The sequence below is a fragment of the Alosa pseudoharengus genome, unplaced genomic scaffold (assembly GCF_046254945.1).
Source record: "Alosa pseudoharengus isolate Yale_2024_CS ecotype anadromous, Long Island Sound unplaced genomic scaffold, YU_APseudo_1.1 YU_APseudo_1.1_scf_16, whole genome shotgun sequence".
NCBI lineage: Eukaryota > Metazoa > Chordata > Actinopteri > Clupeiformes > Clupeidae > Alosa > Alosa pseudoharengus.
The window spans coordinates 29,051,498-29,065,935 of NW_027468630.1; the positions used below are offsets into that span (position 1 = coordinate 29,051,498).

General features: G+C 44.6%; 1 protein-coding gene across 2 annotated transcripts in view; it reads right to left on the bottom strand.

Annotated features, from left to right (window-relative positions):
- glrbb (glycine receptor, beta b) overlaps window positions 1–6,482 on the bottom strand; it is a 26,404-nt gene extending 19,922 nt beyond the window's left edge. For both annotated transcript variants that reach the window (XM_076288203.1, XM_076288202.1), the window contains exons 1-3: window positions 6,361–6,482; window positions 2,321–2,427; window positions 302–369 (exon numbers count right to left, since the gene is read on the bottom strand). In XM_076288203.1, the coding sequence (XP_076144318.1) occupies window positions 302–369; window positions 2,321–2,427; window positions 6,361–6,482 (297 nt within the window). The remainder of the gene's footprint in view (window positions 1–301; window positions 370–2,320; window positions 2,428–6,360) is intronic.
- Between the last annotated feature and the right edge of the window lie 7,956 nt (window positions 6,483–14,438).

Genomic DNA, 14,438 nt, shown 5'->3' on the forward strand with positions numbered 1-14,438 from the left:
TATAAGAGGTTTGAGTAGAAGGAGCAGAGTTATGAGAGAGAGTGGTGGCGTCTTTAAAAAATTTTACTGAGGGAACTGCATGACCTTGGATTTAATCTGCTTCCATTATCCTTTATGCTGGGCTTTTATGCAAGCAATTAAGAGATTCACTCGGAACTTTCATAAAGTGTCAGTCTGTGTTAGGCAGCAGTAATATTCTATGCTAATATCTATGGTATGGGTCAGATGCTCTGGAATGTGATCTCTGCTGCTGGCTGCGATGTGATGCACGCTTGGAAGGTATGGGGAGGAGGAGTCTCACCATGGTGGTTTCCTGGATGGACCCAAAGCTGTTGATGAAGATGTTGACTCTGTCTTCCACTGGTATTCCTGGAGATTTAGAGAAAAACACCATATAACGATAACACAACTGCTGATGATAACAATGAGTGCACCAACCCAAACACTACGATTATCACATTTCCTTCATTCATCAGGATCTGTTGATGCCAATCCTTACAATTTCTCTGCAAATCCTAAAAAAATATTTGATATGCTTTTACAGTGACAACAATGGCCAGAAAATGTAGGGTTGTTGTTTGACAACTTATGCAATTCTATGATTGATTTTACACGTTATGCTTAAATGCTGACACAAAGTGCTGTAAACTGCTTAGCAGAAACTGCATACTGCAAACTGCCCCCTCTTCCTCTTCACTAATGGCCTCAATAAACCATCCCACTTTATTTACACTCGGATGGAAAATGGAGCTTGCACTAGCATGTTGCACTAGTATGCTGCACTACTAGCCTGTTGCACTAGCATGTTGCACTACCATGTTGCTTGGCAAAGATGTGCGATTAATGGCAGTGGAGCCCCTATAAAAGGCCTGAGCTCTGGAGATTAGGCTGGCTGGCCGGCTGCTGGGCTACTGTAATGGAAGCCGTCAGCTCTCATCTGACCACAGATACTGTAGAGGACAAGCTGGAGCTCATGGGAGCCAGAACATGGAGTCACACAGTCGGGGTTTAGCATCACACAGTCATATGACACATGCATCACCTGAAGGAAAAAACACACACACACACACACACACACACAGTACAGCCAAGCATGCACATGTGCAAACAAACATAAGACACAGATGACGAATGTTATGTCACAAACAGTACATCTGTATTGCAGCCGTATACAAATATACACAACGTCTCCTCCAGCTATTGAACTGATTGTTTCACATCATCATATACTGTGTATAAATATGTTTGTGTTTAATGCATTGTTATATATGGTGCATTTAATGCATTGTTCTTTATGATGAATTGCTTACTGTAATGCATTGTTCTATATGGTGAATTGCTTAATGCATTGTTCTATATGGTGAATGTCTTCTAGAGATACTGTAGAGCATGCAGCCCATTCTATCCAGCTTTAACAGGTCTGAATAAAGACCCCCCTACACACACATCCTGCCCCCCTCTAGATAATCCTGAGCAGAAACGCGATCTGGGCCGGCACCTGTCTCATGGGCTGGGACGCCTGTGTGTGTGGGGGGGGGGGGGTGGGGGGGGAATATGGGCACCAGTTGGCATGCTTTCATCAATCGCAGCGCTCATGCCTTTCATTTCACGATCAAAAAGTGGCGTGCTCACCGCTCACCGCAGCCTTCAGGGGGATACGCCACAGATGAGATGGTATGTATGGAAAGATATTTGGCTGCCAGCTATACATTGACAAAGCAGACCCCGGTGCCTGGGCCAAGTGCACACATGCACCAGGCTTTGAAAAGGGGAGGTGGGGAGAGGGGGTAGACTTGGCCACAATGCCCACATAATCCAAGGGGGAAGGAGAGATGGAAACACACTATTCAATTTGAGTTGGCCTGAAGACTGCTGGCATGAGGAACTCAGGAACTCAGGAAAACTTAAGAAATCAAACACAGATTTGGTATCTTGTTGTTAGAGGCTGCTGAGATGGACTTATGTTTGACAATTGACTAATGAGAGACTTTGGAGCATGTGTGTGTGTGCATATGTGTGCGTGTGTGTGTGTGTGTGTGTGTGTGTGTGTGTGTGTGTTTAACTGTGTGTGTGTGCGTGTATGCATATGTGTGCGTTTGTGTGTGTAGGTGTATCTGTATGTGTGTGCATGGGCATTTCTGTTTGATTGTGTGTGTGTGTGTGTGTGTGTGTGTGTTTGTGTGTCGGTTTGTGTGTGTGTGTGTGTGTGTGTCCAAGTGCATATGGTGAGGGTAAGGACAGGGGTGTGGTGAGGACATTTAAGATTCTGACAGATGGACAGAGGAGAGACCTGACGCCGAGCTGAGGAGCCGGTCCTTACCTTTGAAGTTGGGTCTGATGCGGGGGTCGTAGGTGATCAGTAACCTGTTCAAGATGTTGCTGGTGGAGTTGGCGGGGACGCGAGCCAGGTCCTCAGACGAGAGCTGCCTGCAGGGACCACAGAGCAGAGATGAGGCCCTGAAAACCGCGTCTGCCCCATCAACCCATCCCCAAACCAAACCAGTCCCGCACATGTGTGTGTGTGTGTATGTGTGTGTGTGTGTGTGTGGAGACGGCCTGTGTTTCTGATTAGGTGCCTTTCAAACACAGAATACATGTGTGGCGAGACAAAAGAGTGTAAGTGTAGAGATGATCTGGGTACAGGAAATCTCATAATGGCAAAGGGCCATCTGTGTGTGTGTGTGTGTGTGTGTGTGTGTGTGTGTGTGTGTGTGTGTGTGTGTGTGTGTGTGTGTGTGTGACAGACTCTAGACTCTGTTAAGTTCTCTTGGGTGGTATGGAGCCATCTGAGCTTTGTTTACAACTGTATCCCACTCGGAGCCTTCTAAAGCATTATATAAGCTCACACAAATTATAGGATGGATTACTAAGTCAAACCTAAAGAGAAGTTTTATCCTATAATCAAAGAGTCTCATAATATGTGGCAGGTGGAGCTTGATCTCTCTACCTCGCTCTCTGTCCTTTTCTCTCTTTTTCTCTGTCTCACTCTCTTCATCTCCTTCTATCTCTGCCTCTATCACTTTCTCTTCCTCTCTCTTTCTCTCCGATTGCAGACACATATAAACAGCACTGAGGAGAGTGGCGACTGTCTGGGTTACATTTGGGGCTGTCTGATGCGGGAGTGGACAGGTGACAGGTGAGTCGCATCAGATGCCGTTTAAAATGCCTTCCCTGCTTCCCGCCTCTAATTACACATATTTCAGGAGATGGAAATCAGCCATCATTTCCACCATGACTAAAAGACTGCTGTCCTGGTATGAGGTATAAATGCATACAACAGGATCTTTATGCTCTCAGCTATAGATCTGTTAGCAGACACAAGGTTAGAGGTTGACGGACAGATGCTTTCTTAGATATATGAATGGATATAAGGCTAGTTGAACAGTCCAAAAAATATGTCCTATGAGCTTTCTTGTGTCCTTGACTTGGACTCCCAAGGAAAATGTCATGAGGACATGGAAAAGATATGAAGGAGAATTCATTAGGACTTTAGGATGTTCAATAAAGAAACACATAGCTGACTGAACTTACACTAGGCTAGTTATGCACCAGCACATGTTACTGACATGGGCCTTTAAATATTGCTGCCGCAAGGAATTGTGGGATGGCATCAATGTTCTCTATTTTTTTTCAGCACTGAGCAAATATTTTGTTTTCTGAGCGCACATTTCAACTGTGAGCAATTCGCAACCACGCGAACTGCCGAAAATGACCACGAGCCTGCGTTAGCCATAGGGAATTCAAAGAGATGACCGCAAATGCATCAATATGTCTAAAAAGGTTGATATATCCTTTATAATGGTTGGACTTCTGGAACATTTTAATGATGGTATTTTACCAGTCAGTTTAGTTGAACTTGAATAATTGCGTAAATATGTCTGAAAGTTTTTTCCTACCTGGACCATATTTTGTGTCAGATTGGAGTATTTCATCTAGCCACTCATGGTGTTTAAACGTTAGGCAGACCTTTTCTGGGGCATCTGCTCTGCCTTTCTTTTCGCCATGGTAGCCTACATAACTGGAGCAGGGCCCGCCTAGAGTAGCCTAAAGGATACTTTGTATGTAAACATTCTAACTTAGGCTACATCCGGCTTGGTTGTCAGACATGTCAGTATTTTAAAGGAACCATATGTAAGATTGTGGCCAAAACTGGTACTGCAATCACTTTCAAATTACTGTAGAGCGGTGTATCACCTCCCCCTCCAAGGTTGCCAACCCGGATGCCAAAACACTACTGAATATGTGATTAGTAGATAGGTAGAGGGTGACGCATCAGGCCAAAACACAACATGACATGACAAAACACAACATCAACATCAGTTGAGGGCTGCAACTTCACTTTTTAAATGTCAATATCCTGGCTGGACTACTGTTGTCAGTGACATAATTATTTGAAATGAACATGATTTCTTAATGTCTTGCGACATATCAGGGCCATTTTATGATTAATTGAAATACATTTCTTACATATGGTTCCTTTAAATGTTTATTACCTAGCCTACATCGCCGTTGATGCTCAGATTTTTAACCCCTGAAAAAAAATCGTTAGTGCGGTCTGAAAAATGTGCGCGGTCTGAAAAATCTATTGCGCGCGTGCAGCTTAGAGGGAACATTGGAAGGCATTATCTCCTTTCCTTTTTTTAAAGGATGGTCCGTTGTACCCTGTCAGAGCGCTAGAGAAAACAAAGTGCCGACACTCCCATCAGAGACTGTGGAAAAAGATGGCAGCGCTTTTCAATGGAGACAATTTTGGAACGGAAAACTGGCAATTACTTGGTCAGTAGCCAGTGAGTTACTAGCATCCAGAAAAACATCCCACCTCCTGTGATGCAGTCATTCAGCACAGTTTATCTGGGACTGTTGATCACACGGCAACATCAAAGAATGTCGTAACTTTCTCTTTCTATGGCTCAGCCCTATGTTAACGGAGATAAGGGAGGAGGCACTGCAACAGCTTTCCATTAGCATGTAGCAGCATACCGTTAGCATGTAGCAGTTTTCCATTAGCATGTAGCAGCATACAATTAGCATGTAGCAGCTTTTAATTAGCATGTACCAGTTTCCCATTAGCATGTCGCAGCTTATCAATAGGAATTGTGGGTAGAATGTTTGGATGGAAAGCTACCTGCATGGTAATAAAGTAACCTCACTTCCACAGTGTAAACAGTATCGGAGAATCTGTGCACACACATCTACAAACTTGACCAGCACCTTAGATACGTCCAGGTCATTTCACTTAGTTAGCAATCTTACTAATCAAAAAAGATTATTGGACCACAATCCACAACAACAATGCCTGATCATCATACTGTAGAAGAAGTTTTGAGGGAGATCAGAATGACAAGTAGACTGAATACATTGCCTTAAGATATGATTTAATTAAAATGCTGCTGGTGCTGTCATGTTTTGCTAACTTCCATCAGACATACTTACTGCAACTCCTTTCCCTCCAAGTAAGCATTCGGCAGGAACAGCTTGATGTCCCAGCCAAAGCTTCTTCAAAACTAGCTAATGGTGCCAAATATCCCGTTTCTGATTACAGACACCAAGAAACCATAGACACATAATGTAAAGACACCTGAAAAGATAACCCAGGCAATTTAAGCATTCCAATGAAGATCAGACACAGCAGGCATGCCTAGTTTTATATCACAGGTTGTCTGGCAGTGATTTGTAAGCAGAATGAAGGTGGTGACAAAAATTGCACTTTAAAAATGCTTTGTGATGAAATGTGTGATCAGCTGGTGCACATTCATCACTTCAACATAGTGTCGACATAGTGCCTCGTATCTATGGCTGAATTACAGCAGTAGCGATAACATCCCCACACTACACTGTCATATTGCTTAATATTTCACATTCTTACCATAAAGGGATATTGACATTAATTTGCCTATAAATAGATCAGAATTAACACTGGTTGCATGTGATTGGTTTATTCAAATTCACTTGACCACAGAGGTCTCGCCCATTTCAGAGTCTAGCTAGCTTTTCCCAAACTTCCCATATCGCCGGAGAAATGTAACACGCCTAGGTGGGAGGAACACACAATTCCACCAGGATATATCGCCGTCAAACTCGCACCCTCGGAGTGGGATGGATTTTACCACTGCAGCCTTTAGGTGATGCACCTAGACATGTATAATGAGGCGTAACAATAAACAAATCCTGAATCTTGGATCTAAGGACAGCCAACTTCATTAATAAATGAATTAAAACAGCAGCAAAAAAAGAATCATGCAATGTATTCACTGTGATAAGTACAAAGAAATCTATCCGAAGTCGAACGTTATGGATTTATCCACTTCATGACCGCCACCCCTGACCTTGCCGCCATCTTATCTCCGGTACAGTACTTACGAGGGGCAGTAGACCTGCTTCCCCTTCTTCTTGCCTTTCTTGGTGCCCTTCTCTTTGGTGGAGCCCTCATCAATCCACAGGCAGAGCACCACCAGCAGCAGAGCCAGCTTCCACAATGTCATCCTGCACGGCTGCAGCCTCACAGTCTAGAGCAAACAAAACAAACAAATAAATAAAACAGACCAAATCAATCACATATTGCCAATCAGAGTGGAAACGGTCCCAAAATAGAGCTTGGGATTTGAGCAGATTGTGATGGCACAAATTAGCATTGCATGGCTGAATGCACAAAATAGGCTAGCATTGCATTACAGTAAGTGGAGCAAAGTGTGACTGGTCTGAGGAGCCTAGAAGAGAAGAGAACAGAAGAGAAGAGAAATAGAAGAGAAGAGAAGAGAAGAGAAGAGAAGAGAAGAGAAATAGAAGAGAAGACAAGAGAAGATAACTGAATAGTAGAATTGCATTGGACAGAGAATTCATCTGTGAAGCACTGAACCCAAACTAATCATGTCGATAACTAATTGTGATTGTAATTGTGTGTGGGAATGATATCAAGGTCATGGATTTAATGCCCAAGGTGCATGCTGCTGCAAAAATTTACCCGTTTCCTGTTTCAGGATGTTTCTGTAAGCAGCCAGACAGCCCAAGGCCTCGACTGACCTGATCGTCATTCCAAACACTTCACTTCCCTTTCTCAACCTCCACGTCTAATAATGAAAAGAACAGTATTTCCAGGACTGCGTAAATGAAATGTGAGATGATGAAAAGAACAGTATTTCCAGGATTGAGTAAATGAAATGTAAGATGTGAGATGTGGAAACGCCTCCGAGAGGCCCTGAGCGCCGCTGATTATGGGGGCGATGCGGTCCGGCTGTTGGCTGATGCAGCTGGGGGCAGATTGATGGGATTCCAATACGGAACCCCCGATTTACTCCAAGGATTCCCCCTCCGTGGGACTCTGCCAGGTCCCTGTCTAGACGGCTTTAAAGTGTGCCTCTGTAATTCTCCTTGGCCGCCACCTCTGGCTGGCTGTTCATCGGCTGAAGCAGAAGTAGGCTGCAGGCCACACTAGCAAGGCTGCTCATTTGTAAGCAAGCGAGGAACAGCCCTGGTTTGGGGGAGCGAGGCTGCTTTTCATTGATCCAACAGAATCTGCAAGCTAATGACTAACCACCTTTGACATGGGGATAACACACACACACACACACACACACACACACATAGTAAGAGACACAGAGAGGGGGGAAGAGAAATCCACACACAGCAAGAGAGAGAGAGAGTAAGAAATATGGTAGAGAACGAAAGTAATTGACCAGCGTATTGAAGGAATAAAAATAGAAGAACAACACAGAAAAAGGAAAGAAAGAAAGATTCTCCCCTTTTTCTCTTGTTTAATTTCTGGGCTGGCTGCCCCTCTCTTCTATTCCTCCCTGTGGTATATAGGCCAACTACTTCACATCTTCTACCTCTTCAATTCAACATCAAACGTCAACACACAGAAAAAAGGCCCTGCAGCCTCTTGGCCAAAGATCACTGACACGTGTCAGCCCCCCGGACAGATTTAGGTTCAGAGTTCCATTTACTGTAAAACACACACATGAGCCTCCTCATACATCCTCCTTAAATGCTAATCACGGCGGACTGACCCACCACTCCACATCCCACATACCAGGTTTTCTGCAAATAAAACAGATGCCTGTGGGTATCTAAGGAGTGATGTGAATATGAAGAAAATGCTTCCACCTTGATAGATCTATACCATATGTCAAGACAAAACCCTGCTTAAAAACAGCGCAGATGCAAAAAGAGACATCACTGTCAACCAGGCACCCCTCTGTCATTTAGAATAAATGTGTGTGTGTGTGTGTGTGTGTGTGTGTGTGTGTGTGTGTGTGTGCGCGCGCGTGTGTGGTATGAGTGATCAATTGAATGGTTCAGTATACAAGCTTGCATATAAAACAATCATTCACCTTTAAAAGAGACGGGTTCGGTTGCTGACGTTAAGACATCACTGCATGAGATAGAGATGTTCAAGGCTCCTTAAGGTGGCCTGCGCAAGGACGCGCTGTCACCATCAGCAGCGACGCAAATTACAGTTATCTGAGCAGCGCGGAGTAGTAGGCTAATGTTTTGAAAATCCTCCACAGCCTGCACGAAAAACAGTGGTCTATGGCATCACTCACTACCTGTGGATGCAACGAGCATCAAGTGAGTTCAGCTGTCAAAAGGCTGGACGGAAACCCAGGAGAACCGGACGCCTTTATGCCCTTAGAGCAGAAACATCAGCGGCGGCAGGTCTGGCAGCAGATGTGGAAAGGGAGCAACAGCGACCACCATGATGAGAGAGGGGGGTTGGGGCGAAGCATGGGAGAAATAACATCGCATGACACCGTATGCCCACGCCATGTCTCCACATCACATGCAACGATCACGGAAGAAAAAAAAACAACATTGCATATTACATATTTTGTTTAAAGACTAGAGGCTATTGTACTCACCATTCTTTGCCGATAAACCGATGACTGAACACAACACCGATCGGAGACAGCTGACAGTGCAAAGAGTCGTTAGAGAGCCTTCATGACCAAACGGCGGTCTGTATCGCCTCGTTCTCGCCTTTCACTCAGTCAAGGCTGATGAAAACAACATGCCACGTTTCCATCGCTGCCCGTGTTAATGCTATTCATATACCATAAACAGGCTTTTAATGTTATTCGGCAGAATGTATGGATGTCCAATTGCCTTGACTAAAGATGCTCAAGATGGAGTCTTGCGTGTGTGCACCTGTCATGCAACATGCGCAGTAGCGGTCTTTATGGAACTCAATTCAGCGCAACGCCTCAGCAGCGGGAGCGATAGCGCCTTGGTGCTTATAGTGCTTATGTAAGGGCAGTGGACTAATGCCACAGCTTATGTACGCAAAGCCTCCAATATTACATCGCTCACAGCTTTTTTGTTTTCATTCTTGACTCAAAATACTCACAGATTAAAAAAAGACACCAATGAAAAGTAAAGCACAGGGATCACAAAAAAAAATACCTTTTGGATTGTCAAACTGATGAAAACTAGGTTTTCTCAGAGGGGTAGGCTACCTTTGAAAATCAGTCAGATATTAGTTGTGAGATAGGTTACCTCTCTGTCCATAACTCCACCTTGTGATTGTGAGACTTTCCCTCCTTTTTATTTTTGCTTGTTTTGCATCCCATTTGTTGTATCCCTTGTTTTCCAATTATACCGAAGTCTCTGGTTATACTCCAGAGGAACTCTCTTTGGTGCTCATTCTTTCTCTCTCTCTCTCTCTCTCTCTCACTCACACACTCTTTGTGTGTGTGTGTGTGTATGTAGTAATGGTGTGTTTTAAGAGTTTAGAAAGGACCAGTATATGGTCATTAAAAGCATACTAAACACGTTCATTAAAGTACAGTTATAAAGACAGCTCACAGGGTTTGCCAACTAATGTAATGTGTGGATAACTGCCAACACCACTGATGTGTGTCTGCGTGTTATTGAATGTGTGTGTGTGTTTGTGTGTGTGAGTGAGTGAGCGAGAGAGAGTGTGTGTGTGTGTGAGTGAGTGAGCGAGAGAGAAAGAGAGAGAGTGTGTATGTGTGTGTGTGTGTGAGTGAGTGAGAGAGAGAGAGAGAGAGAGAGTGTGTGTGTGGGGGTAAGACTTTGTGAAGATTGGTGTGTACAATGATACTTTGGGGCTAGCAGTGAGATCTGTTTGAAATCTAGTGTGTGTGTACCACTGTGCTTCTCATGCAAAATGAAATGTGGCTCACCAAACTGAGAAGGAAAAGATGACAGAATAAAGCAAGATAAAGGATAAAAAAAGACAGATGGGGGAGAGAGAAAGGCTAGAGGGAGAAAGGTAGAAAAAAAGACAGATGGACAGAGGGAAAGAGAGGGGGAAGAGAGAGAGAGAGAGAGTCAAAAACCAGACAGAAATGTCATGACGGAATCCATCATCTAGTTTATGTGTTCCCAAAGACATAGATGTGTGGGGTCGCTGTGCTGTGGGATTCATCTTGCCCATGAATGAGGGGAATGTGCAGCTCTTAAAGGGGCATGAAAATACCGACTCCTCATAATGACCACGGTCCACCCTGGTATGCAGGCTAGTCCTAATGATCTGGCATTGTTCACACTGACACCCAATACCTCCCCACACTCTGGCAGAAACTTGGCTCAGGGATGGCCCTCCATCCTGCTATAAGGATGATGGGTAAGACACACACACACACACACACACACACACACACACACACACACCCAAGTCAGAACATAGGCACAGTAAATTCAATTAGAGCCATGCAGCTGAACGATGTTTGACAATTCCACATCCATGCACGCCACTACAATGCTTACAATCAATCAGTGCCCTGCCTGGGACAAAGCATGCCTTGTCTCAGGTTAATACTCAACGCCTGGCTTGCAGCCCTCGCTCAGAGTGACAACGGCGGGGCGAAGGCAGAAATGTACCACTGGGGGCTTTGGGTTTGTCAGATCCCAGCATGGTATTGTGTTTGGCATCCATCCGTTCCGCGCCCTATCAGAGCGAGCTGGCCGCGTTGACACGTTTTCTCCCTTTCAAAAGAGAGCTTAACCTCCCCCCCCACCACCACCACTCTGAGGGAGAGTGGCGGCTTTCAGGGGGCAATCAGGTGGGCTTTATCTGCACTGATGAAGTGTCGGGATGGGCAGAGATGGGCAGAGATGGGCAGAGATCTGCAGATGTGGATCCTGGGGGAGCTGCCAGGAGATGAGATAATCAGACTTAGCTCTCTGCTCTGGGTTTAGCATTGCAACTTCCTGTGTTGTGTGTGTGTTAGGATGACACAACTAAATACCCACCCACCACACACCCCATATGGCACATACACACACACACACACACACACACACAACACACACAGTTGCAAGACATGACAGATGTAGCGTCAAGGTGTACCACCAGGTGTCTCTAGTCTCAAGGCAGAATGCCATTATAAGTGAGCTCCCTTCATATGCACTACTGTAGCTTTCACTCAACAGGCTGCTTTGCCTTAGGACCCCATACAGATTGATTTTCCAAAGTGATTCTGTTTGTTGTCTTGCAATGCATGATTGAATAGTTGTGTGTTTTATAGTTGCTGCAGTATCAAACCATATTGTGTATGGCATGTATGGAATTTGTGTTGTTCTATATGCTAACTCCAGTGCAAGCTAATATTAACATATAACTATGACTCTCTCTGCATGTAAACATGGGGAGGGCATTTGTAACATGTGCATATACAGCTGTGTTTGTGTTATTGGGTGAGAGAATAAAGGAATTCCAATCACATATGAGATTGTGTGAACTTAGTGAACACAGACCCTCACAAACCCCCTGTGTGTGGGCACAGACTCCCCCCCCAACATATTGGACAGACAGAAGAGGAGAGGAGGGAGTTGGGAAATAGAGAGAGAACCCTCAATAGTTGTATGAGAGAGCCCTCAGTATAGTCGTATGAGAGAGAGCCCTCAATAGTCATATGAGAGAGCCCTAAATAATTGTATGAGAGAGCCCTTAGTATAATCGTATGAGAGAGAGAGAGTCCTCAATAATAATATGAGAGAGCCCTCAATAGTCGTTTGAGAGAGCCCTCAATGAGAGAGCCCTCAATAGTCGTTTGAGAGAGCCCTCAATGAGAGAGTCCTCAATAGTCGTATGAGAGAGCCCTCAATAGTCGTATGAGAGAGCCCTCAATAGTTGTATGAGAGAGAGCCCTCAGTATAATCGTATGAGAGAGCCCTCAGTATAATCGTACTGTATGTTTTCTCCTGAGACAGAGAGAGATACAATCATCAGTTCTCAATTGAAGGACATGAGTGAATTATAAGCATATAGCTCTCCAGGATGTCACATTTGGAATATTAATAATTGGAAAGCAATTGAAAAAAATTCTGTACATGATAAGATTGTATGTGATATACAGCATTGTAACCATGTTGTGTGACGTCATGACTGCAGTTCTACAGTATAATACAGGCCTAACTCCAGAAGATGCAGTTCTACAGTATAATACAGGCCTAACTCCAGAAGATGCGGTTCTACAGTATAATACAGGCCTAACTCCAGGAGATGGTTAAAGACTTTTGGTCTAAGACCCACACCAGTGTGGTGAATGGTTGTGTGGAATAGCTGAGTTTGTATGACCTTTGGGGGACCCCAGAGAGAGAGTGAGAGAGTGTGAGGGGATGTCTGTGTTGACAGTCTGAGTCCCTGAGAATGTGGTAGGTTCCCCATTCTCTGGCACTTGGGAAATGCCTTTTGGACATACACACACACACACACATGCACACACACACACACACACACACGCGCGCACACACACACACACACACACACACACACACACACACACACACACACACACATGTTCCCCTCTCTCCTCAGCTCTGATTTCATGACATGGTGAGCCTCCACTCAGCGAGTACCCCCAACCCTATCTCACACACACACACACACGTGCACACACAAACGCACACACACACACACACACACACACACACACACATGAATGCACATGTGCACACACTCTCTCTCAATTTCCTCAGTTTATTGTGCTTCATCTCTTAAATCAAAGTCTGAGTGATTCACAATACCACCATGGATGCTGGCAAAGGCATACCACACAGTCACACACACACACACACACACACACACACACACTGGCAGAGGCATACCACACAGTCAGAAACTGAGAACAGACAGACGGGACAGGAGGGGAGGGGAGAGACAGAGCATAGAAAACAGACAGAGATGGAGAGAGACAGAACATAGAAAACAGACAAAGAGAGATGGAGAGAGAAAGACACTCATGCAAACAGAGAGAAAGATGAGGAAGGGAGTGTTACAAACACAGAAAATGAGATGGAAAAAGAAAGAAAGAAAGAGATGCATAGAAAATCAGTGACAGAGACAGAGAGAGAAAGAGACATAGAGAGAGAGAGAGAGAGAGAGAGAGAGAGAGAGAGAGAGAGAGAGAGAGAAAAAGAGATTCCACTGACTAAGGTGCTGACATCTGCTGTAAGCTTTTTGGGGGTGGAATGTGATACTCCCTCCAGTACAAAGGAGCTGGCCCTAGCAGCGCTGCCATTCTGCACATGAGCACCTCTTTACAGCCGGTCAGCCCAGGGTCCCGCTGCCCACAGGATGCCACCAGGTAATTACAGGGTCAGCATCTGTCGCTGTACAACACCGAGACTCCAGTCACTGCTGATGCCAGAAGAACGAGAGCACACACACACACACACACACACGAAGAGACCAACAGTCTTTATTTATATTGGTGCCTAAAGTTTCTTGGAAAAGAGTTGCTAAGATGTTGCATCATGTCTGGTTGAATCAGATATGTGTGCTTAATGTGAGTGTGTTTGTGGGTAATGGAGAGAGAGAGGCAGAGAGGTGTGTGTGTGTGTGTTTTCTCAGTTCTACTTGTTTTGACTGTCTCAGGGCTTTGCGAGGGTAAACACGGTAGGAATCCAATGACAAGGAGAAGATGAGAGTGACCACATGAAACGGCTGCCAAAAGGTGCCGTGCAGAGCAGAGGCACGGAAATTGGTTCCAGGAGGCAGGGCTATGACTGCGCTGTCTGCCACTTTGATATGACAAATTGAGAGGTTCTCCAACATTTGCCCACCATCATATTAGGAATTGTTCTCATTTCAGAATGATAAAACAAATGTGCGTGAAATGATGAAAGGAGCACGCAGCATACCTACGCAAACTTGGAAAATCGAATGGAGGAGAAACGTGTTCCAAGTGGCAGACTCGTTCCACGGCCAAACTCGTAAACATTTCATGTCCAGATGAATCAAATGATGAAAGGGCACACAGGCTAATGTGCCGTAGGGGAACCGTTAATATGTGTAAATTGTGAGTCATTAGAAGGAAGGGAATTAAAACGGGAACTTGACTAATGGCACACCGATGAAGTGAAAATAAATGTAAAGTTAATGAGAAAGTATACGGAAAAAGTTTGCAAAAACCATTCTGACATCAGAAGCATCAGAAAGCATAGTTATTAACGTGTTTCAAATAACTGTTAGC